We start from the raw sequence: 26,800 nt of genomic DNA on the forward strand, positions 1-26,800 counted from the left end.
ACCAACACCATGTCACCATTACGAGCAGGGAGGAGACAGCAATAAGGGCCCAGGTGAAAACAATGCACACAAGAGGCCTACAAAAGACCCACCCATGGCCCAGACCCCTCACCTTCACCATGTTTCCATTTGGAGCCGGGATCCTTGAGGTGGACATGTACTTGCTGCACCTGGAGCTACAGAGGCCTGCCAACCAGCCCAGGGCCCTGGAAGCACAGGGGGGTGGGGATGAGGAGAAGGAGAAGGTGGAGACCAGCGCCAGCAAGGCAGCAAACCATCCCCAGGGCCAGGCCAACACCCCAGGCCCTGACTGATGGGCAGTTGGTAACCGACCACAGGCTGGACAGGGAAAACATCACCCAGTTGCTGGACACAATCCAGGCTGACATAGGCAGCCGTATGGCCATCAACACCGCTGTGCCCCCACTTGTCACCCTTGTGTCCGTTTTACAGTACATCGGGATTGGCAGCTTCCAACACACTGTTGCCATGATACATGGTATGGCCCAGTCCACCTTCACTGCCATGCTGGGACAGGTGCGGGATGCACTGCTGCTCCATGTCAATGAGCACATTGCATTAGCTGCCACACAGGCACAGGTCAACCATGGGATGGGAGTGACGATGAACATGTGGCCGTAGCCGGGGCAAATGCACACAGGGACGGGGTGATGGAGGAGAGGTTGGCCAGACAGGCATTGATTGACAATTTTTGATCTGGTGGATGGGTACATGTCACAAATATCACTTGTAAAATAAAGAGCACTTTGTTAACACAATCAAGAATGTCCAAGCTTTGGTTGCATTATGAATAGGATTTATTATTTGTGGAAAAATTCCCCCAACCCCCTGAAACACCCCAGCACACAATCCCCCCTCCTCCTGAAACACCCCAGCATACAATCCCCCCTAACCCCTGAAACACCCCAAAACAGTGCATGTGGGTCTATGTGCCCGGGCCTCAGTCCAACTGTGCTATGTCCATCTATGATGGTTGTGGACGCTTCCCACGTCCAAGTTCCTCTGGTGAGGGGCGTGCGAGATAATGCAGGGAAAATCGCCTGGGAGAAGCCTCCAGGGATCCTTCTGTGGGTGTCATGGAGATGATGGGATTGCTTCTGCAAACTGCAGCTGCTGGTGGAGCAGATTGTTTGCCTCCTGCATCTGCTCTGCATGTGCAGATTGGCACTCACACAGCTCACAGACTCTCTGTCCAAATTCAGACAGAGCTGCTGTACAGCCCGCCACCACTCAACGAGGGAAGGCATTGTCACACGCCATGGTCTTGGCTGCATTACGAATGGCACAGCTTATTGCCTTAATGTGGCGGTTGTGGTCAACCGCCATGGCCTACATTTTCTGCTGTCGTTCCTCTATGACGTCCAGCCATCCCATTAGAGGAGCTCCCATGACTATGGGTCTGTAAGGTGTGCTTTTGATCGGACTGACAGGTCTGCGCAGGGTGGTAGGGGAGCTGTCGGCAGACATAGCGCACATGTCGGCCTCTCTGATGGGACGGCCGCAGTTGGAGGGGCTGCCTTCAGGGGAACGATAAGAAGGGGTGTCCACAACGGCCAAGGGTGTACGGGCATGACGTACACGTGCTGGGACATGAGGAGTGTGTGTTTCCACTGGCACCTGCTCCGGCAACCCTTGGGGTGTGCCCATCTCCTGAGTGGCACTGTGGCTGGGTGAGAACACCAGAGCACAGTGTTGTTCCTCGGTGGATGTGTGGCACTCATCCGTGTTTGACCTACTGGTGGCTGCCTCCGCATCTTGCAAACTGCTGGTGGCTTCCGGCGTTTGAGGCGGTGACACCTGCCAGACTTGTGAATGTTGAGCTTGTCTCACTGGGCTGTGGGGGTTGACCTCGGATGTGTCCTGCGCCTTTCCTTCTCAGGCCGGTCCCTTTGCCGAGTAGTAGTGCTGGTCGCTACGCGTCGGGGCATGTGGCTGGATGTGCCTGCTTCTTCCGCATCAACATTGCCCTACGATGATCATTGCGTGCCTGAAGGGTACGCAGGCTGTGGTATGAGTTGAAGCCAGCTTACATTTGTATCATGCATTTCTTGCCTTACAGTGGGTTAGGGCACATTTTGTATCATGCTTGGCCATTACATGTTTGTTATTCACTATGTTGTGATTGCTGGAACGTGCTATAGGGGAGGGACACTGCTCGGACATGTTGGTGTGTCATCTTCAAATGTCTGTTGTGAATGCATAGCTCCCATGGTGCTTGTGCATGAGGGGGGGTTTGATACGCACGCATAAATCACGTTCCTCTGGCCTGGCCATGGATCAGTTTCCCTTGGGGCTTACATTGATACATTGTAGGTACGTCAGGCTAGTCATGATACCAGGGGGCACTAGGGTACAGTGGTACAAGGGAGCACTCATGGGTGGGTGCGATGCATCACACACATTGCAAACACATACATTCACACTGGGTTTGGAGGGGTGGGCCTAACAAGATTATGCATTTTCAAAGGGGGTGGGGCTTCTCACCTACAGCCTCCTGGGTACCGGTGCCTGCCTCCGCTTCTCTGACTCCCTCGATTGTGCCCATGTCTACTAGCGTGGTCATCTACTCCTTCCAAGGTGTCAGCTCTGGTGGTGGTGGTGGCCCCCCTCCAGTCCCCATGCTCTCGCTCCTGTGCTGGGCCAGGAGCCCACAGACCCGCAAGTCATTCAGCCGCTTCCGGCAATCCTCCCTGTCCCTAGGGACATGGCCCACCGCTGACACCTTCTGGCTCACTTGTTTCCAGATCTGTGCTCGCCGCTGTGCACTCGTTTTATGCTGCTGTGGCCCATACAGCTCTTCTTGATGGCCCAGGACGCCCTCCACAAGTATAGCAAGTTCTTGGTCAGAGACCCTGGGTTTTCTGATCCAGTCCTAGACTGTTTTGCCCCTGGTACGCTCCTGGGACATTTTTCTGGATATTTAGAAGTGGATGGCTTACAGGGGCTGCGATTTTCGGCGGATTGTGATTTCTAAGATGGCCACCGCTTTATTTCCCGTTCCGGCAGAGACGTGTTTCCTGCGGCGCTAACAGCACAGTAGCTCAATGGCAGCGCAATGTGTGCTGGATTTTCGGGTTCACAGCCACATTTTACACCGGACCCTATTTGCGATAATGCCAAGGCCGTGTGCGCATGCATTCCAACTCTTGATCTGGCATTGTTTACCCCACACAGCGCGGTGTTAACGCAAATAGCGATCGGCGGATATTACGCAGGGAATACCGTCCAACTCGTGATGAGGCCCTTAGACTTAACCTCACTTCAACTCTGGAAGTGGAGGAGGTTAGATCAGGCAACCGAATAGAGAATGAGATATTTAAATATTGCTTACAGGAAGTTGTAATTGAGACTCTGGCACACCTTCTAATGGATTTCCAGAAAACCCTCCTTTTAAGACACAAATACTTTGGGGATTTTTAAAGGTAAGAAGGATATGTGCACAAGCACACTTTCGGAGTGAGACCCTATCCTCATTGTGCTCTCCTCTGCTTTCGACATGGTCAACCACACCATCCTGATCAATCGACTTTGTGAGAACCTGGGCATCACAGGTCAGGCCCTGGAGTGGTTGACCTCCTTCCTCTTGGACCTCCCATCCCAGGTCCAAATTGGTTCCTTTCTCTCCACCACCACTCTTTCCACCTGCAGCATTCCCCAGGGCTCTATCCTCTCACCCTGGTTTTTCAACATCTACTTGGCCCCTTTGGCCCACCTGATCTCTACCCTCTGCTCTAACTTTCAGTGTTATGCGGATGGCACTCAGCTCTCCTTCAGGCTCCGCTCAGCCTCCTTTCCTTCCTCGCTCATTCCTGACTGTCTATCCATGATTCAGCATTGGGCACCTGTTGTGTAATGCAAAGTGCCATACTTGCCAATTAGGGCTTCAGATGACAGCATTAGCAGCTGGAAGCCAATAGTTTATTCAAAGTATGTGCTAAATGCTGAAAGTAATGTAGCGCCTCCATTACGCATTAGTGAGCTTCAAGGAATATGCAGGCCTCATAGGGGTGGTAGGTCACATTATGCCTTGTTCATAGACAGGCAGGGCGGAGGCCCCAGTTCAGTAGCTAATAGGGATATTATTGGAGTGTTTGGAGCATTATGGCACCTATATAGCGCATAGACAGCCAATCTTTTAAGCGCTATGGACACTAAGCTATGAGTGCATACCTTTTAGAGCTTGCTCACATGGGGTTAATTGATTTCGGCTTCTCCTAGAATATTCTGCCTTCTCTTAGCCGGGGCTCTGCCGTGCTTCATAAACAAATCCTCTTTGCCTGAGAAGGCCTGGTACGGCCTTGCCCACACGCTGATAAGGACATTCCAGTGCTTTCGCAGAGAGGGCTCCAAGGGAGGGATAGGAGCGAGCAGAGAGCATCTCAGAGAGAGTTGGGTTTTTCCATGAGAAAACCTACATTTTGCACAGGGAAAGTTCTGGAACTGTGCGTCATGTTGATTGACGGCATGAGAGCACAAAAGGTGCACGCACCCAGAACTGGTAGGAGATCGATCCGCGGACTTGCTCCGAGCAAGAGTGAGTGCCCGGAACCTGAGGCTCTTTGCGGCACCCTGCAGCGCTGTCATCTGAGCGGGGCTGGCAGCAGCTAGCTTAAGATGATCAGGGTCTCCAGCGCTGATTGATGATACCATCTTAAAGGGGCATAAGACTGTGTTTCTCTAGGTTGTGTAGTTTTCTCTATGTTTTGTAGTTTCTCTAAGTTTTGTGATTGCTCTAATGAGCTTTGTAATCATCCCTAACTTGAATTCCAAAGTGCTGCTAAATTTACTGTTTATGCTTTTTGTCTAATAAATGCTAAATGTATTTTGAAGGTGTCATTTTTCACTAGCATGAGTTCATTGCTCAGCACGATAGAACCTGTATTTTGGGCTGAATTGGGTAATTTATGCTCTCAAGGGCTGGTCCAGAGGAAGATTTTCCCCTTTTCAAGAGAGGTACCTCCAACAATCTCTGCCTTAATGCCAGTAAAATGGAGATCCTTCTCATTGGGACCCCGGCTCCCGCTTTTCTTCTCACTCTCTTGCTGCCCTCCTTTGGCCCTCTTCCTTTGCCTTCATGTGAGGCAAAAAACCTTTGCGTCATCTTCAACTCCACTCTCTCATTTTCTCCTCACATCTCGGATGTCGCCAAGAAGTCCCACTACCAGCCTCACCTCCTCTAAGTAACTCTGCCCTTTCTCCCCTTCCCCCAGAAGCTCCCTGTCTCCACAGCTCTAGGCAGGACTACTGCAACAGCCTCACTCAATCTGCCTTCCTCTACTCTCCACCATCTGCAACTAATCCAGAACAGGACTGCAAGACTTATCCTTGGCCTCATACCCAGGCACCAGACCTCTTCAGACCTGAAATCTCTCCACTGGCTCCTGGTGGCTAGAAGGAACAAGTTCAAGACCCTTTGCATTGTCCACATGGCTTACTGAAACTGGGGCCCGGACTGCATCCAACGTGATTTTCTTAAAGTCCTTCCTTCTTGAACCCTTCGCTCAACTACCTCTAACACGCTAAGGGTCAGACTCTTCTCTCGACAAAGAGTTTGGTGGTAGACCGCTCTCCTCTGCAGGTGGCTCCCTCTGGAATGCCCCCCCTGTCCCTCTCAAACTTGAGCCAGATCACCTGAAGTTCTGGAAGCAGCTCAAAACTTTCCTCTTCTCCGCTGCTTTCTCTTTCTCTCTCCCTCCCCTGCTGACCTACCTGATCGACCTGCCTGCTGCAATGACTGGGTGCTTGGCTACCCTCAGAGTCTCACTGGGTACCAGGCACTCCCTTGATCAGTCACTCCTACACTGCCTCCAGGCCTACCCCGCGCTTAGGGGCTGTAACCTCTACAGTCCCTTGCCTCCTTACACTTACCCAGAGCTGCGCTGCACTGGCTGCACTACTCTGAGCATTGCTGCCCTGTTCCCTTTCCCCCTCCCAGGAAGTTCCCCCTCTCCCTTTCCCTTGCACTTCTCCTTCTCGCACTTGCATGATCTGAATGACACAAAGCCTAGTAAGAACATTGTCCTTCATTTGTATTCTCTCCCTTGCCTTGTAGCGCCGAGAAACACATGCATACAGGCGCGTTACAAATGACATATCATTTCATATATCATGGAGGTGTCATTCATGAAATTGAGTAATACTTAAAACTGTTTGATTGTGGTACCCTCTCTTTAGATCTGCGTTGCTATCCAAAGCCCAATATTACATACTCCACAAGTCCTGGCCTCTAGACACATATCACCATGACAATCTGCTACTTGTACATTTGCACATATACAAAGGGAAATTACACGTCACTACAATGTAATAGAGCAACATGGAATCAGCAGAAAATCTCCTATCTGCGATCAGACGATACAGGAGCTGTGGTACCTTCCACAAATTAGTGGAAATGAAAGAATGACCCCATATGGCAAGAGTGGCCAGGGGTTTGTTAACATTGCTGGAGTTCAACATCTTCTTAAACGGAAGCTACTTTGCACATAGACTACTATGCAACTAAACAAGCCACTACATACCGTTTCCCACATTGCCAGTTGGAAAATCTCATCACAAATATACCCATAAATATTCTGGCTAAGATATGCCCCTGGCAGTAGTGTATAACCAGTAGACTATGAGAGACTGGATCTAGTAGATGGATGTTCGTGGTAAGAAAGCCTTTTGCAGGTCATAGTGCCCACATTTACGCACATTTTAAACAGGCCCCATTTTTATATTACCACTGCATATCATTGGTAGGTGTTATGATTACTTGACAAGATAATTGCTTTATTGACCTCAAAAGAATAAAATATCATGGGCCTAATTATGTGCATTGTAATAATTCCATTAATTTTTGCCGCAAATACTGCCAAAGCCATTTACCACTATCAAAGGATGTCCCCAGCACACCACATCCCAGCCCTCATTCTATGCGTGGGAGCATTCACAAAAGTGAATCTAGATGCACAAAGCATTTTAGTGGGAAAATGCATTTTTGTGAATCTGCACACCCACATAGTGCAAGTGTTTCATCCACTAGCAGTGTGCGCCGAAACGTTATTATGAATTGGGCCCTGGCTTCTGTTGCTTTCCTCTTTTATTCTCTCTGATTTGCACTCTCTGGATTCAGCCCTCAGCCCTCAATGCACGGATGTATCTGCACTACTCTGAGACATATCACCACACAGATTGTACACTTCCGAACACCCCATTTTATGGACCTTGCCTCAACTTGTATCTGTCCTATGAACCTCATACCTACGTTGTCTTCTTGGCCTCACACTGGTTGTGTCACACACACCTCATTAAAGAGCCGTTCTGCCATATTCACAGTGCTTAATGAAAGAACTGTATGGCTTTTAAATGGATTTTATTTACGATTTCTAAGTGCTACTTGAATATTTCTGACATACAATATATGTTGCAATAAAATCGAAAAGCCAAAGAAAAATAGTTACTGCTGTGGTTTGACGTGGAGGTTCATTTTCACTAATACTGAATGGTCTCTGCTTATAGACAGGTGGGTTGCTGCTTGAGGGTTCCACATAAACATCAGTGACCAAACTGGTAGGACGCCCTAGTGTTCCCGAATCAGGAGCCTGCAAAGAAATACAGTATTTTATTTTGAAAACAACCTAATTTGACAGCACATTTTATAGGGTTCTTGGGCATTCAGTAAGTTACCAATCCCCGGAAAAATTAGAAGCAGGTCCATACCTTTAAACACACAATACAAAACGACAACGTATTGGTAAAGACTTAAGAAAAAAGTAGAAATTAATATACCTAGTGTTCACGTCAAATTTTGGATTTGTATTTCACAAAGTCCCCTTTGACATTTGTCTACTTCACACATAGACACATGGGAAATTCACCTACACTGTGCGGGTGCATATAAGTGTGTCTTCTGTGAACCTGTATGCCTGAAGAGGTATGAGCATTAATGTTTCTTTCTCAAATTTCCACTGACCAAATGTGTGGGAAAATGTGAAAAATGAATTTTTCACACAAATGGGTGGAGTGTCAATTTAACAATGCTCCCTGGGATGTAGACATGGACATGGATGACATCGGACAACTGATCCTTAAGACTAAACCATCTAGAGCAGCGGGCCCTGATGGACTATTTTGTTTTATTTAAAATGTTTTAATTTATACATAATATTTTAATTTCATGAACATTTCTTTCAACGTTTCAAATATCCATATTTCTCTGAAAGCCATACTAAGATCTTTTAACAATTTGTGGGATAGAAACTATAGGATCAGTTTATTACTAATTTCATGATCTTTTCCAAGAAAGTTATAATTAAAAATATAAGCTTTTTATCTCGTCCCAAAAGTATTTGTGCCGATCAGTCTTCTGGGCTGAGTGTTTCATTGCTGATATTGAAATATGATCTGCATAGTGTTCTTTCTTCCTGTAGTTCTGGACATACCATAACCATGTGCTGGAGTGTTTCAATGGTTCCTTCACATTTACAGAACCTACATTCTTGGTTCCCGTGATCTTGCTGTTTCAGTCTTGATCTGGTTGGGAGTAGATTGAGTCGGAACTTCGTATAAAGATCTTGTATTCTTGTATCTGGAAAGGTCCTCAGATACGCTGGTAGTTGTGTGATGGCTCTTACTTCTATTCACAAGACAGATTTTCTTTATATGTTGCTTCCGCAGCAATAGTCTTGATTCAACCATTCCTCATCAGTTTTTTCTTTGCGGCTTGTGGGCGTTGGATCAGCATCTATGTTGGTATTTCTTCTTGTTCAAGGAGTTTCATCATCTCTTGGTTCCAATCATGTAAGATTTTTACACAGGTTGCATTGTTTGTTGATCTCAGTATTTCAATTGCGGGGATCCTTTCATTTGAGATTCTATGACAAGACCGGAGGCGAGCATTATGCTTTTCTTCTTTATTATTGCCAAACACAGCAATTCACATATAACCTTTTTTCTTTTATAAAACTCATTTTTTTTTAAAATAACTTTTTTGAAAACATCCGAGTGAAAACAGTCCCAAACTGGATCAACACTACAGCTCCCGTGAGGCTCTCTGCTAACAGTAGTCCCTGCCTCAGTCATGCCCTCCAATGGGAGCCCTCCCCCTTGTATAAACTGTTCATGACAGCGGGTGCATTCCTCTTCGTTTTTGCTGCTAGGACAGGGAGATAAGTGACTCCTTATTTCTATCGGAAACATAGACTTTGCGTTCGATTCTCAGCGTTCTCAGCGTGAGATGTAATTATGGTAGATTTATAGCATTATTTGCAAGCAACTGTTTGGTCTTCTGTGAGCGCAGCGAGTCTCTGAGGAAAGCGTGCATCTAATTTAAGTCAGGCCGTTCACTATTTTATTTTTACATTTCCCAAGCGTGTGTCGGCACGCAGTGAATTAAACAGCATTACCTTCATGTACGGAGGGGAAACGGCCCGCGAGCATTATAGCTAGCGTTTGGGCTCGTGTCCCCTCCAGTTTCCATAATACACGACGGACGCCGACAGTCGAGCACGGCTGTGGCGTCGTTCGTGCGGGCATTGCGCTTGCGCGCGCATGCCCGATAACGCATATCAAGCCCATTTCCATTTCCTCAACTGCTAACAGTCATCCGGGAAAGATAGAGCAGCACCACTCGTTTACGGTGGGATTTTCCCGACGCATGGCTCACGCTCCTAATCAGAGGCTGTACATAAAAAATTAAAAAAAATAAAAGGAGGAGAAGCAGCACGCTACAGGAGCTGCATTCAGACCCATATAATCAGTCTTTTGCTTAGGGTCTACAGGTGTTACCTTCAGTTACCTCCAGTCCTAGTGCTTGTCACACGTAGGAACTTTAGAATGGCCTCAGACAGGAGCCAGGAATACTGGGAGGAATACGAGGAGCAGGAAGAGGAGCTGCAGGAGGAAGAGAGGGATCTCTCCCTCAGTTTCAAAAAGGTTCTAGGGGACTCCCTTGCTAGAGCAGTAGCTGAAGGAGTACAACCCCTGCAGGAGAGATTATCTGCTCTCGAGAATATTTTGGGCAATAACGCTGGCTTACAAGATCCGGAGGAGGGTACCTCCACTAAGCCTCTGAATGACACTAATAGGGGGTGTAAGGTTGCCCGGAAGAGGAAACACTCTTCTACCCACCCTGGCTCTATCCAGGGGACTAGAGAGAAGCCCCTGGAGGCAGCTGATACGTTTCTTAGACTAAAAGAGGTATTCATGGCCAAATCAGCTACGCCCAGCCTCCCCCCCACCCCAGGGGAAGAACATATTGGGGATGCTCTTTCGTCATCAGATGAGTTAGGACAGGAGGAAGAGGTTGACGAAACTCAAAGCAAGGATAAGGTACCAGAACATCCCAGAGTACCAGGTACCACCCAAGCCATCATAGTGGAAGGTACCCCAGAAGACGATATTTCGGATATGTTTGAACCAGACACTATCTGTCATCCACGGTCCACTGAGTCGACCCCGTCACCTAGAGTAGCGATCTACATGGCCCACAAAATAAGGAAGCCATCAGAAAAAGAGACAAGGTTCAGACTCGAAGCCGAGTGCCCCAGACCTGAGCTCAACGGCAAGGCATCGGAGACTCCCGAGCTTGATCCCAAAATGCTCTCCAAAGCGAGTAAGGACCTTAGAAAGGGCATGGACCATGCCTGGAGGTCCTGTCAGGATAAACTACTCGACCTCTCAGGCCCCATTGCAAAAATTATGGATCTGGCAGAAAGATCCAAGGATACGGGAGAACCAGTTGACCCCAACATTTTAGCGAACTGGGCACAGCGCGCCGTGTGCATGCTCGGCAACGCTAACTCAGCCATTTCTGCAGAAAGAAGAAAATCCATGCTAATTAAGATAGACGCCAAATTAGGCAGGAGAGGGCGCCCAAGGTCTCCTCTTTGGTGACACCTTCGTAAAGGAGATGAGTACGTTCGTGGGGACCTACGCCGCTTTAGAGAAAGCTCAGGCTTCGATCAAGAAAGTATTCCCGGGGCAAGTTTTTACCAGGGACGGTCGATTTAGAGGCCGTTCGACTGGCCGCTTCAACACGAACAAAAGGCTGCAGGGACCACAAGCCCAGTACTGGGAGTCACGCCAGCAAGATGTGTTCTTCCCGAATCGCGGTACTGGATTCAGAGGAAGAAGAGGAAGAGGCTATTTCAGGCATCAAGGTAGCAACTCAGGTGAGAGAGCACAGCGAGAGATATCCACCAGTAGGGGGCAGGACGCAGCTATTTATGCACGCTTGGCGAGAGCTTTCCTCAGACGCCTGGGTCCTCCAGACAGCGCAAGGTTATCAGCTAGATTTCATGAGCTTGCCATTTCAGGAAGGGCCTCCGCCACGCGTTATATGCTCGGAGGAAGACAGGCAATTATTAGACACAGAGATTCAAGCGCTAGCAGAGAAGCAAGCTATAGAAAGAGCTCAGACTCACTCTCGAAGTTTCTTAAACAACATGTTTTTTAGTGCGCAGGAAGGGGAAAGTATGGCCGGTAATCATTTTAAAGGAGTTGAACAGCTGGCTAGTTTACAAGCACTTCAAGATGGATAAAATCCATCTTCTGGCCGACCTACCCCGGAAGGAAGATTGGCTGATGCGCCTGAAAGACGCGTATCTGACTATTCCCATAGCACCACAGTATCGTCACTTCCTCCAGTTTATGTGGAGGGGGCAGATGTGGCAGTTCAGGACACTGCCATTCGGTCTCGCCTCAGCCCCCTGGGCGTTCACCAAACTGATGAGACCCCTTGCAGCGGCACTGAGCGACGAGGGTCTGCGGCTCACAATATATCTAGACAATATTCTATTCATGGCCGAAGACAAGCAGAGAATGCAACAGCAATTACAATGGGCGATATCCTTGATATCAGGTCTAGAATTCCTAATAAACTACGAAAAATCAGAGCTGTCTCCATGCAAAAGAATAGAATTTCCAAGCTACATGATAGACACAAGGAAAGCCACCCTGGAGTTGCCCATGGCAAAGGTCAGATCAATAAAGAAGGACCTAAGATCGACCCTGAGGAAGAGGGTTATATCGCTTCGGAATCTAGCCAGGGTAGTTGGGCTTCTAGCGGCTTCCATCCAGGCAATTTTCCCGGGTCCTCTTCACTATCAAGCTCTACAGAGGCTCAAGATAAAGTATCTACGCAAAGGGTGGAGATATCATCAGCTAGTTACGTTAGACCAGGAGAGCAGATCGGAACATGGAGGCCTGGAACGGGCAATCCATTTTTGGAGAAATACCAGAAATGATTATAGAATCAGATGTAAGCAGGTCAGGCTGGGGAGCAAGATGCGGTCTAGTAGAGACAGGGGGAAAATGGTCACAAGAAGAGCTAGCCCTACATATCAATTGCCTGGGTTGTTTTGCAATTTAGGCTTTTTCCAAAGAGAGAGTGAAGTGTTCTATCCTCCTCAGAATGGACAATATATCGGCAGTACGATATATCAACAATCTAGGAGGGACGAAGTCCAAAATGTTAGCAGAATTAGCCAAGGATTTCTGGCACTATTGTCTGCAAAAAGACATAGAAGTCAAGGCGGAAATTCTTCCGGGGAAGAGGAACGCAGTAGCAGACTGGAACTCCCGGTACCTGACAGACTCGAGCGACTGGATGCTTCACACATCAGTCTTCGAGAAGTGACAGCGGAAGTGGGGTCAGTTCAATACAGATCTCTTTGCGTCAAGACTAAACTCCTACTTTCAAAAGTACTTCAGCTGGAGACTGGATCCGGGAGCAGCCGGGACGGATGCCTTCCTGCATTGCTGGAAGGGGCACACTCATTATGCCTTTCCCCCCTTTGCGATGCTGGCGAGGGCACTAGCAAAGGTCCGCAGAGACAAAGCAGAGATGGTTTTGGTGACACCAGAATGGAGATCGCAAGCCTGGTTTCCAGTTCTGATGGAACTTTCCACGGATTTCCTGCAGAAGATTCCTCACAGAGCAGACCTCCTAGTGGATCCGAAAGGCATGCCTCACCCCCTGATCCAGGACAACAACCTCAGCCAAATAGCGTGCAGAGTTTCAGGCGCAGATGGTGTTTGTCAGGCCTTTCAGGAGAAGCTACAGAGCTCATCAAGGTATCGTGGGCACCTTCCACGATCCGGAGCTATAGTTCCGCTTGGCAATCCTGGCTCAGATGGTGCAGGGGGAGGAGTGTTTCTCCCTTTTCAGCTCCCATAGAGTACATACTAAACTTTCTTGCGTCGTTATCGACAAGCGGGAAAGCGTTCAGGACTATTGGGGTATATAGATCTGCTATTTCGGCAGGGCACAAGCTTGTGGATGGGCAACCAGTAGGGGAGCATCCAGCAGTAGTCTGGTTGATTAAGGGTGTTAAGATGACAAAACCTCCAGAGCCAAAGTATTCAGTACTGTGGGACGTTAACAAGGTGTTACGCCTATTCGAGCAGTGGCCAAGGAACGACCTGTTGTCAAAGAGACAGTTATTAGGGAAGCTAGCTAACCTACTCTGTCTAGTGTCCTGCAGAAGATTATCGGACATAAAGGCACTAGAAATAGATAGAAAGATCTTCTACCCCGAAGGTATAGCATTTACCATTGCGCAGCGAAATAAGACACATTCCAAAGTCATATCCTACCCTTACTTTCCTGACAACCCTAAGCTTTGCGTTGCAAAATGTATTAAATGTTATGAAGCAGCATCAGCAGCAGATAGACCAAGCGGAGTGAAGCAATTACTCATAGCGCGCAGAAAACCTTTTAATCCTGTAGCCTCAGCCAACATAGCTAGATGGGTGAGAGAGGTCATGAAGCAAGCAGGCATATACATTTCTGTCTTCGGAGCGCACTTGACAAGAGGATCTATGGCTTCAGGAGCTTTTGCAGCCGGAGTTCCACTGCGGGAGATTCTGAAGGCAGCGTATTGGTCTAGTGACTCAGTCTTCAGAACTTTCTACTTTAAGCCCGTGGAAAATATTGCTGTACTAGTAATGCAAACCTTTGAATAAGCATAATGCTCGCCTCCGGTCTTGTCATACAATGAAGATTGCCAAAGCGCACAGCGCAGGAAGTCTTGTTCTATTAAAGACACGGAGGCAAGCATTATCCCTCCTTGAGGGAATTATGTTACGAAATGTACTCAATAATGTGAATATCTAACATATTTGTTCCAGTTGCAGATATGATGAGTTATACGAATTCCCCTCCCTAATGTAGCATATCTATTTTTATTTAAGGAGAAGAGCAGAAAAACTTGCGAGAGTAATATGAAGGCGTGACAGGGCTGCATAACAGAAAAGGAAAAAGACAGACAGTGGAGTACTCAACAAACTATGGCCTACACCAAGATGCATGAAGTTTAAATCATCAAAAAAGAAGAGGAAGGCACCCGCTGTCAAGAGCTGTTTATACTAGGGAGAGGGCTCCCATTGGAGGGCATGACTGAGGCAGGGACTACTCTTAGCAGAGAGCCTCATGGGAGCTGTAGTGGTGATCCAGTTTGGGACTGTTTTCACTCAGATGTTTTCAAAAAAGTTCTTTAAAAAAAAAAAAAAGAAGAGTTTTATAAAAGAAAAAAGGTTATATTTGAATTCCTGTGTTTGCCAGTAATAAAGAAGAAAAGCATAATGCTTGCCTCTGTGTCTTTAATAGAATCAAGACTTCCTGCGCTGTGCAGTTTGGCAATCTTCATTATCTTGCGATGTAGGCTACATTTTTGCCATACCACTATCGACTTTATTGTCTGGATTGCCACTTCGAAGCGTATTCGTGCAATAGGAAAGCTCAGTGGTAGATTCATTATTTTTCTGCAGAATATGGTCTCTAGTTTTGACCAGATTGTTGGCTGGAGTTTTATCAAAGCTTCACATCCATACACAAGTGCTGGGATCACTTTGTTTTTATAGAAGATTGTAATTGGAACAAAGGAACATTTTCCAAATTCTTTATGTAACAAAACACCTTGTCTGGCTAGAGCATACGTTTTCTTTTGGAGCAGCACATCCCATACTGATTCTTCTTTAGATCGATTAATCATGATCCCCAGATATTTAAACGACTGCACTATGTTTATCGGATGTCCGTTGATTTTTAGTTTTGGAGTCCGATCTTTTGGTTTGGGCTTTCTTATGGCCATGATTTTGGTTTTGTTGATGTTTATTTTCAACTCATTTATAGCCATCTATTTTGCCAGCATATCCATGCTGATTTGTAGACCTCGTGGTGTTTTATCTAGTAATATGATATCATCAGCGTACATCATCAGAGGCAATGATGTTGAGTTTATTTTTGGTGGATTTATTGCTGATGATATCATTTCTTGTTCGTGAACATATTGAGAAGTGTGGCTGCCAAGAGGCAGCTTTGCTTGAGGCCATTTGATGTCTGTATATTCGATGTTTGTATCCCATCTTTAGTCTGTCTCACTCGTATTTTAGTGTCCGTGTAAAGTAGCTTGATGGGCTGTAGGATATGTGCTGGGCATTTCCACTTTTCAAGCATGTTCCATAAAAGTTGATGATGTATGGTGTCAAAAGCTAGATGGAGGTCCACGAATGCCATCCACAATGTTGTCTTTTTGACCATAACTTCTTGTTTCACCAGATTTAGAAAGAAGAGGTTGACATTTGTACTGACCTGTGGGACAAAGCCTGTTTGTCTCTTTGCAAAATGATTTTCTTCTATAGCCCATGCAGTTAAATCTCTTAGCAATATGGTGGCAAAACATTTTCAGAGAGGATCTAGCAAGGCTATTGGCCTGTAGTTTGCCGGATTTTCTTTGGGTCCTTTGCTTGTAGATCGGGATTAAAGTCACTAATCTCCATGTTGATGGTATTTTGTTATGTTAATTTATTATGGTTAAGAATTGAACCATAATGGCTGCTCACGCTTCTGGGGATTTCTTAATATCTTCATTTGACAGGCCATCGGGCCCAGGTGCCCGTGACGTGTTAAGCTTAGTAATCATTTGTATGAGGTCCTCTTTTGACCTGGAGATATACCACTTTGTTGTAATTAGTTGAATGTCGTCCTCTGCATTAGGCCTTTTGCCATATAAATCAGTGAAATACTCTATCCAATGTTTTTCTATCACATTTTGTACAGGATGGTGCTGTATCGTGTACAGTGCATCCAAAAGAGCCCAAAGGTCACGGGTATTTCGGTTATTGAGGCACTAAAGCATAGGTTTGGCATCATTCTGTAATATGGTACTTTGATGCATCTTTATCCAGTTCTGATATCCGTTTTTTTGTTTTTATTGCCTGTTGATTTGTTGGATTATTGTTTCTCTGTAGTAATCTGCATGCTACCCTCAGTTCTCTTTTTTTCTCCTTAATTTGTGGGTCAAACTGATGTTTATGAGGGTGCTTAAGGATCGCCCCTATGTTCTTTCTTCTCTGGTAGGGGGCTAACAGCCATTCATAATTTAGCTTCTCCATAGAGTTGTTATCAGAGTGCTGAAAGTCTCTTACCAAGACATCCATTTGACATGGGGTGATTCTTAATCTTGTTTGCTGCGTGTTAAGTTCTAAACATGGTAGGGTTTGCTTATGTCTGGTCGTTCCTTGTCTCATCCAATTCAGAGTTAGCATATGATGGTCACTATGAGGGGTTTGAATCATTTCTATCGTTCTTTGGGTTTTCTTTATATTAGAGGATGTGAAGATGTAATCCAAAATAGCCTCTGATGAGCGCTGAGTCCATGTTGGGATCATTTTTTTTTCTTTTTGGTTATGGTATTTTCCTGCATTGATGAGGTTTCTCATCTCCATTTCTTTGATCCACAGTTTTTCTTTGCCTGTTAGAAGATTTTGTTCTTAGGGATTGCCATTTTGATCCATAAGGGTGGATGTTCAAATCTCCACAGATCACTAAACCAATCTTGTTGTATATTCAAATTATCCGATCCAGCACTATCATTACTTTATCAATGAAGGTCAACCCATTGATCGCTGCTGGATTCTAGTATAAAATGAATACAATCAGGGTGGGAATGTCTCTAGGCTGGTTCGTCAAGGCAATGGGTCCATCTGCTCTTTGCATTAATGTCTATTGGATCCATTGGTTCACATTTCTTGATTCAATTGGTACCCATGGTGAATCTATCTTTATCAGCATCAGTTGTCCTGAGGAAAGTTTTCCTTTTTGTTGTACGTGAGCCGTATTAATAAAGACAATGTACCCTTCAAAAACTGGAGGCTGTGACATCCATGTCTCCTGTAGGCATATTATATGACTGTCGACTAGGTTTGAGTGTGTCTGTTCAACTAGGTCTTCAAAGCCTCTTGTGTTCCACAAGACCAATTTCATTTAATGTTGTTTTGCCCCTATTAATTGTTATTTGTGTCAGGTGGTGCGTTTTGCCCCTGTATTCCTCTCATGATTGTTGTCTCCTCTCGTTCTCGAGCTAAAACTCTGGTTCCTTTCAGTTCGCTCTTTTGTAGATAAATAGGAATCCTCAGTGTCTGTATATTCTGTATAGTCTGTGTAGATACTTCTCTCTGTTGATGCACGATAGAAGATCATCTGATTTCTGATGTTAGGTCCAACCGAGCTTGTATTTGTTTTAATGAAAGTTTCTGATCCCTTTGTATATCTGAATCCTATGCATTCAAATTGGTTAGCAATGTTTAGAATTTCTAGCATTGCACTCTTGGTCGTTAGTTCAATTTCTGTTATGTTAAGGGCTTCTTAATCTATACATTTAACCAGTTTGATATCTTTCATTCTTATGTGTTTTAATTCTTGTAAGGACCCTTATAATCGTTGTGTATTGGTTCGATTTAAGATCACCAGAGATTTTGCTTTATTAGATTGTCTCAATGTTATCAAATATTTTTCTTGTACCTTTGTGGGATCTATGAAGGTTGGCGTTCTTAAGTGGGGATAAGCAAAGTGTCTCTCTTCATGATTAATAATGCTTTTATTATTAAGCTTGGAAGGTGTTTCCGTCTCTTTTGATTTCCTTCTCATTTCTCAATGATTTTGATTTCTTTCATTAGATCTTATACTTGGTAGAGTCTCAAGGCACTCCAGCTCATCATCTGAAATCACTTCAAATGACAAGATTGTATTTTCCTCCCCCGGTGACTGCTTTTCAGGATGTTGGTCCAAGGTGATCATTTCTGTGTCAGTGATTTCTTGTCCTTGTGCCGATACATCTGAGTCAGTCTCTACTTCATATATATTGAGAGGTCCATTCATTCTGCTTGTTTTCTGACATCTTCCTCTTTTTGTGTCTTGTTTACACTTATTTTTGGGTGTCTGTGATCTGGCTGCGGAGGTTGCACGACTCCTTGATTCGTCGGTTGCATCTTTGCATGATTATGTGTATTTTGCGGTAAAACAAGGTTCTTTAGGAAGGCATGTGAACCATTGTTCCGCTTCTTTATCTTTTCCCCATTGTTCTTTGTCTTTATCAGAGGATTTAACATAGTTTGCTTTGTGAATATTTGGAAGATCTGTGATTGAAGCTCAGCCTGTGTCGATCTTTGTGAACCATCCAATTGTTGATGACTATCTGGTTGATTCTTCATTATCTCATTATTTGGCTGTATTTGTTCTTGATGTTGACCATGTTGCTTAGTTCGGTCTAACTGATTGATATTTTCGGTGGACGTTTGTGATTCAGTCAATTTATTTGTGATTTTAAACATCTCTTTCATTAATGACATCAGTGCTGTTGTGGATGGACTATCAAATTACTTACTGAAGCTGGACTGTAAATTGTGGGCCGACATTCTATTCACGCTATTCCAGAACGTACGTAAAATAAAGTGTAAACCGGTTTCTTGGAAAATGTCCTTCTTGATACCAATTTTCAAGAAGGGTGATAGGATGTCAGCCCTTAATTACCCACCAGTAGTCCTCTTCGAGGAAGGACGTAAAATCTTTTTTGCAGTCAAACACAGGGAGCTTAATTTATGTACACGTGATGTAGATAGGATGGACAAAACAAATCTATCTTTCACAAGGGCCTGTGTACCCAGCTTAAGGTATTCTAACTTTCACGCCTGTTGATGATTGGGAGGATCGAGAAGAGCCCATTATATGTGGCCTCCATAGATCTCTCCTTAGCCTTCAACAAAGTGAATAGGCACATTCTCTGGAACAAAATGAAAATCTGGATGGTCCCAGAATCTATCTTGGAAGCCTTAATTGCCATCCACACAGAACTGGGGATCAGTGGTTGTGGGGTGTCCCCCGCTCCCCTAGTTCTGTATTATGGGCTGCAGGGGTTGCGGGGGTGTCCCCTGCATAAATTAAAGGCAGTGTGAGGAACAAACAGGCGAAATCCCAAAAAAATCGAATTACAAAATACAGGCAAGTGGGCTCCATGATTTCGTAATTGGTCTTTTGGGGAATGTTTATTTAACGTACATCCACACAAGAGACAGTATAATTAATCTGATTCGTCAAGAGAAGCCCTTCTGTATGGTAGAGCTCTATATTAAAAAATGGCCGTGCCCCAAATGGAGGATGTCGTTTTTAAGAATTAGGGGGTCACTACGAGTTGGGCGGGAACCCTTAAATCCAGCAGAAATTGTATTAGCGCAGCCAATACCGCTGTGCCCGATCACAACTTCAAATCCCGGCAGCGCTATCACAGCCGGCGCTATTATAGCCGGCTGTAATACCACCGGCTGTAATACCGCCGGCAACCAAACGGGCTATTACACAGCCATCACAAGTACAGCGTTGATGCTCTTAGCGCCAGAAAACCGACGGTAATACTGCAAATTATATGCCCTGGCCAAATGCTAGAGGTAAAATAACACATGAGACAGCAATAAGGGCCCAGGTGAAAACAATGCACACAAGAGGCCTACACAAGAACCACCTATGCACAACACACCCTCACCAACACCATTTCACCATTAGGAGCAGGGAGGAGACAGCAATAAGGGCCCAGATGAAAACAATGGACACGAGAGGCCTACAGAAGACCCACCCATGGCCCACACCCCCTCACAAACACTATGTTTCCATTTGGAGTCCGGAGCCTTGATGTGGACATATACTTGCTGCACCTGGAGCTACAGAGGCCTGCCAACCAGCCCAGGGCCCTGGCAGCACAGGGGGGTGGAGATGAGGAGAAGGAGGAGGAGACCAGCACCAACAAGGCGGCCAGCCATCCCCAGGGCCAGGCCAACCCCCTGGGCCCTGACTGATTGGCAGTTGGTGACCGAGTACAGGCTGGACAGGGCAAACATCACCCAGTTGCTGGACACAATCCAGGCTGACATAGGCAGCCATATAGCCATCAGCACTGCTGTGCCCCCACTTGTGAACCTTGTGTCCATTTTACATTACCTCAGGACTGGCAGCTTCCAACACACCATTGCCATGATGCATGGTATGGCCCAGTCCACCTTCAGTGCTGTGCTGGGACAGGTGCTGGATGCACTGCTGCTCCATGTCAATGAGCACATTGCATTGCCAGCCACACAGGCACAGGTGAACCAGCTCAAGGCACAGTTCCATGCCATTGCCCAAGTCCCAAACGTCATAGCAGTCCTAGACTGCATATAAGCTGCACTGGTAGCACCCCGGGAACATGAGGCAGCCTACAGGTACCGGAAAAGTTACCATTCCCTGAGCATGCAGATGACCTGTAGCCCCGACCTAACATTCAGCCACTGCTGCACCCGCTACCCAGGATCCACCCACGACTCCATGGTACTGCACAACAGTACCCTGCCATCCTACATGGAGAGGCACCGAGGCCAAAACGCATGGATGTTGGATGAGTACAAATCTTGAATGTAATGCATGCCAATGTTCACATGAAGGGCGGCAGACACACAGGAATCCCTGCATGCCACCAGGAGACACAGCCAGCACTAGCACTGCACCATTTCCATGCATGTGTGTCACACGAGAACGCTTGCACACGTTCCACACAGCAGAACCCACTTAATCTGAATGCCACACATTTGTGAAAGGACAATCACATATGGAAACACATCTACCACAATGCATTTTATGTGTGTCGCAGTGCTGCTCCTCACCCTGACACCCAAGAACTATCCCACCCTGCCCACCTCACAGGAATGCCAATAGAGTCCAAATGTAGGCACATCCACAAAACCACTGTACATGAGTAGTTGAAGTCACGGCTATGACCATCCCTGAGATAGTGATCCCTAAATGGCCATTCACATGCCTGGCCAAATCTACATCATTGTGCCAAGCAGCGAACGCGACACCGGCCATAGCACTGCCACAACACATCACCTAACAAGAGATTAGGACAACAGGCAGATCTAAGGGTAGCCTCATCCTGATGTAAGGGACCGACCACTGTGGCAATTAGACACAGGGGTGGTGCATGCAGTAAGCACCCCATAAAGGAAATGCTGCACTTTGCAAAGCGCACACCATAATGAAAGTAGCAATCTAAAAAACACTGTACTTGTTCAGCATGAGTAGTGTGACACACATAACCATTAACATATTATTTGATACACTGCTGCATGTATACCTCAGCCAATGCATGTCCCGAAAGGTAAGGATCTATGACAACATTGCAATGAGATAGCATGTACCTTTTGAACACATACATTACTTTGATGCTTATGTGAATGATGTCTGAGCCTTGCACATCCACTGAACCTACCTATGCCTAATGTACACATTTTCTCCCCTGCAGGTGATTCTGGATACCCGCAATACACATGGCTCATGGCCCCTGTGCATAATCCACAGACTCCAGCTAAACTGGTATATAACATTGCCCATGGGCGCACACACAGCTGTGTGGAAATGGCATTTAGACTGCCGAAGGCACATGTCCGGTGCCTAGACCGTACAGGAGTGACATTGATGTGAGCACCAGAGAAAGTAGGCAAAATCGTACTATCCTGTACCATGCTGCACAACATCTGCTGTCGTAGGCATGTGCCACTGCCCCCCGATGCTGATGGACAACCACATGGGGATGGGAGTGATGATGAGCATGTGCACGTAGCCGGGTTAAATGCACTCAGGGATGGTGTGAGGTTAGGGGAGGTTGGCCAGACAGGCATTGATTGGCAATCATTTTTGATCTGGTGGATGGGTACATGTCACAAATATCACTTGTAAAATAAAGAGCACTTTGTTAACACAATCAAGAATGTCCAAACTTTGTATGCATTATGAACAGGATTTATTATTTGTGGAACAATTCCCCCGGCCCCCTGAAACACCCCAGCACACAATACCCCCTGCCCTCTGCAACTCCCCAGCACACAATCACCCCTACCCCCTGAAACACCCCAGCACACAATCTCCCCTAACCAAAACAGTGCATGTGGGTCCATCTGCCCGGGCCTCTGCCCAACTGTGCTATGTCCATCTATGATGGTCGTGGACGCTTCACTTGTCCGGGTCCCTCTGGTGAGGGGCGTGGGAGATAGCGCAGGGACCTTTGCCTGGAAGAAGCCTTCAGGGATCCTTCTGTGGGTGTCGTGGGGGATGATGGGATTGCTCCTGCAGACTGCAGCTGCTGGTGGAGCAGATTGTTGGCCTCACACATCTGCTCTGCGTGTGCAGATTGGCCCTCACACAGCTCACAGACTCTCTATTCAAATCTTGTCAGGGCCGCTGTACAGTCCTCCACCACTCTACGGGTGCGGACATTGTCACACACCATGGTCTTGGCTGCTTAACAAATGGCACTTTTTATTGCCTTAATGTGGCCTCAATTTTCACTGTTGTTCCTCTATGACGTCCAGCCGTCCCATTACAGCAGCTCCTGTGACTATGGGTCTGTCAGGTGTGCTGTTGATCAGACTGACAGGTCTGCGCAGGGTGGTAGGGGAACTGTCAGCAGACATGGCGGCCTCTTTGATGGGGCTGCCGCTGTTGGAGGAGCAGCCTTCAGGGTAACCATATGCAGGGGTGTCCACATTGGGCAAGGGTGTGCGGGCACAACGTACACGTGCAGGAACATGGGAGTGTGTGTTTCCACTGGCACCTGCTCCGGGGACCCTTTGGGTGTGCCCATCTCCTGAGTGGCACTCAGGCTGGGTGAGAACACCAGTGCACAGTGTTGTTTCTGAGTAGATGTGTGGCCCTCATTTGTGTTTGACCCACTGGTGGCTGCTTCAACATCCTGCAAACCCCTGGTGGCTTCCGACGTTTGGGACAGTGACAGTGACAGTGAGGCAGAGTGGGCTGCAGTGAGGTGACCTGGGATGTGTCTTGCACCTTGTTTTCTCAGGCTGGTCCCTTTGCGGAGTGGTGGTGTTGTTCGATGCATGTAGGGGCATGCAGCTATTCTTCTGCATTAACATTGTCCTGTGATGATTGCTGCGTGCCTGTAGGGCACACAGGGTGTGGTATGAGTTGAGGGCAGCTTACATTTGTATCATGCATTTCTTGCCTTACAGTGGGTTAGGGGACATTTTGTATCATGCTTGGCCATTACATATTTGTTATTCACTATGTTGTGATTGCTGGAACATGCTACAGGAGAGGGACACGGCACAGACATGTTGGTGTATCATCTTCAGATGTCTGTTGTGAATGCACAGCTCCCATGGAGCGGTGCGTGGGGTGGGGTTTGATACGCACGCACACATCACGTTGCTGTGGCCTGGCCATGGATCTCTATGTCCCTTGTGGCTTACATTGATACATTGTAGGTACTTCAGGCTAGTCATGATACCAGGGGATTCTAGGGTACGGTGGTACAAGGGAGCACTCATGGGTGGGTGTGGTGCATCACATACATTGCAAACACATACATTCACACAGGGTTTGGAGGGGTGGGCCTAATAAGATTGTGCATTTTCAAAGGGGGGGGTTCTCACCTGCAGCCTCCTGGGTACTGGTGCCTGCCTCCGCTTCTCTGGCTCTCTCAATTGTGCCCATGTCTATTAGCATGGTCATCTGTTCCTCCCAAGGTGTCAGGTCTGGTGGTGGTGGTGGCCCTCCTCCAGTCCCCATGCTCTCGCTCCTGTGCTGGGCCAGGAGCCCACGGACACAGACCCGCAAGTCGTTCAGCCACTTTCGGCAATCCTCCCCGTCCCTGGGCACACGGCCCACTGCTGACACCTTCTGGCTTACTTGTCTCCAGATCTGTGCATGCCGCTGTGCACTTATCTTACGCTGCTGTGGCACATACAGCTCTTCTTGATGGCCCAGGACCTCCTCCACAAGTATAGCAAGTTCTTGGTCAGAGAACTTGGGTTTTCTGACCCTGTCCAAGGCTGACTTGCCCCTGCTACACTCCTAGGACATTTTTCTGGATTTTCAGGAATGGATGGCTTACAGGGGCTGAGATTTTCAGTGGATTGCGATTTCCAAGATGGCGGCCGCTTTATTTCCTGTTCCAGCGGTGACGCATTTCCCGCGGCGCTATTAGAACATGCTATTAGCACGCGATAATAGCGCAGTAGCTCCACGGTACAAGCAATGCACGCTTGATTTTCGGATTGGATGTTCGCAGCCCCTTTTTCCATCTGACACTATTTGCATGAATGCCAAGGCTGTGTGCGTGTGCACGTCAACTCTTGATCTGGCATTGTTTACACCACACGGCGCTGTGTTAATGCAAATAGAGCTCAGCGGAAATTATGCCGGGAATACCGCCCAACTAGTGATGAGGCCCTTAGACTTAACCTCTTTCCAACTCGGGAAGTGGAGGAGGCTACATCAGGCACCCGAATAGAGAATTGGATATTTAAATATTGCTTAGAGGAAGTTGTAATTGAGACTCTGACGCACTTTCTAATGGCATTCCAGAAAATCCTCCTTTAAAGCACAAATACTTTGTGGGCTTTTAAAGGTAAGAACGATATATGCACAAACACACTTTTGGAGTGGGACGCTATACTCCATGAGGTTTCCTCTGCTTTCGACACGGTCAACCACACCATCCTGATCAATCGACTCTGTGAGAACCTGGGCATCACGCGTCAGGCCCTGGAGTGGTTGACCTCCTTCGTCTTGGCCCTCCCCTCCCAGGTACAAATTGGTTCCTTTCTCTCCACCACCACTCTCTCCACCTCTGGCATTCCCCAGGGCTCTATCCTCTCACCCTGGTTTTTCAACATCTACTTGGCCCCTTTGGCCCACCAGATCTCTACACACTGCTCTAACTTTCAGTGTTATGCGGATGACACTCAGCTCTCCTTCAAGCTCCCCTCAGCCTCCTTTCCTTCCTTGTTCATTCCTGACTGTCTATCCACGATTCAGCATTGGTGCGCCTCCAACAATCCCTGCCTTAAAGCCAGTAAAACGGAGATCCTTCTCATTGGGACCCTGGCTCCCGCTTTCCCTCTCTCTCTTCAACTCCACTCTCTCCTTCTCTGCTCACATCTCGGATGTCGCCAAGAAGTCCCACTACCAGCTTCACCTCCTCTAAGCTACTCTTCCCTTTCTCGCCTTCCCCCAGAAGCTCCCTGTCTCCAGAGCTCTGGTTCTCTCTAGGCTGGACTACTGCAACAGCCTCGCTCAATCTGCTTTCCTCTACTTTCCACCCTCTGCAACTAATCCAGAACAGGACTGCAAGACTTATCCTTGGCCTCATGCCCAGGCACCGGATCTCTACAGCCCTGAAATCCCTCCACTGGCTCCTAGTGGCTACAAGTATTAAAGTTCAAGACCCTTTGCATTGTCCACATGTCTTAGAGGGGCTGGGGCCAGAAATACATCCAGCGCTCTCTTCTTAAATACCTTCCTTCTCGAGCCCTTCCCTCAGCTACCTCAAACTCTCTACGGGTCAGGCACTTCTCCAGACAGAGGGTGGGTGGTAGACCTCTCTCCTCTGCAGGTGCCTCCCTCTGGAATGTCCTCCCTGCCCCTCTCAAACTTGAGCCGGACCACCTGAAGTTCCTGAAGCAGCTCAAAACATTCCTCTTCTCCGCTGCTTTCTCTCTCTCTCTCTCTCCCTCCCCTGCTGACCTACCTGACCGCTGCACTGACTGGCTGCTTGGCTACCCTCAGAGTCTCACTGGGTAGAGACACTTCCTTGATCAGTCCCTACTGCACTGCCTCCAGGCCTACTTCGCACTTAGGGGCTTTAACTGTAACCTCTACAGTCCCTAGCCTCCTTGCATTTACCCAGATCTGCGCTGCACTGGCTACGCTACTCCGAGCATTGCTGCCCTGTTCCCCTTCCCCCACCCAGGAACTTCCCCCTCCCTTTTCACTTCTTGTTCTCGCACTTGGATGATCTGAATGACACAAGGCCTAGTAAGAACATTTGTCTTGTCTTCCATCTGTTTTCTTTCCCTTGTCTTGTAGTGACTAGAAATACGTGCGTACAGGCGAGTTACAAATGACATATCATATCATATATCATGGAGGTGTCATTCATAAAATTGGGCAATACTTAAAACTGTTTGATTGTGGTACCCTCTCTTTAGATCTGCATTGCCATCCAAAGCCCAATATTACATACTCCACAAGTCCTGGCCTCTAGACACATATCACTATGAAAACTGCTACTACATTTACACATTTACAAAGGGAAATTACACGTCACTACAATGTAATAGAGCAACATGGAATCAGCAGAAAATCTCCTATCTGCGATCAGACGATACAGGAGCTGTGGTAACTTCCACAAATTAATGGAAATAAAAAATGACCCCATATGGCAAGAGTGGCCAGGGGTTTGTTAACATTGCTGGGTTTCAACATCTTCTTAAACGGAAGCTACTTTGCACATAGACTACTATGCAACTAAACAAGCAATACATACTGTTCCCACATTGCCAGTTGGGAAATCTCATCACAAATACACAAATAAACCCATCAATAGTCTGGCTAAGATATGCCCCTGGCAGTAGTGTATAACCAGTAGTTTATGAGAGACTGGATTGGGTAGACAGATGTTCGTGGTAAAAA

The 26,800-nt window shown here is 47.0% G+C and overlaps 1 protein-coding gene across 1 annotated transcript in view; it reads right to left on the reverse strand.

The window, feature by feature from the left end:
* LOC138467255 (uncharacterized) overlaps positions 1-26,800 on the reverse strand; it is a 1,232,016-nt gene that overhangs the window by 919,804 nt on the left and 285,412 nt on the right. The window contains exon 6 of the mRNA XM_069607273.1: positions 7,464-7,604. Within this exon, the coding sequence (XP_069463374.1) occupies positions 7,464-7,604 (141 nt within the window). The remainder of the gene's footprint in view (positions 1-7,463; positions 7,605-26,800) is intronic.

The sequence above is a fragment of the Ambystoma mexicanum genome, chromosome 4q (assembly GCF_040938575.1).
Source record: "Ambystoma mexicanum isolate Mex_15411 chromosome 4q, UKY_AmexF1_1, whole genome shotgun sequence".
Classification (NCBI taxonomy): domain Eukaryota; kingdom Metazoa; phylum Chordata; class Amphibia; order Caudata; family Ambystomatidae; genus Ambystoma; species Ambystoma mexicanum.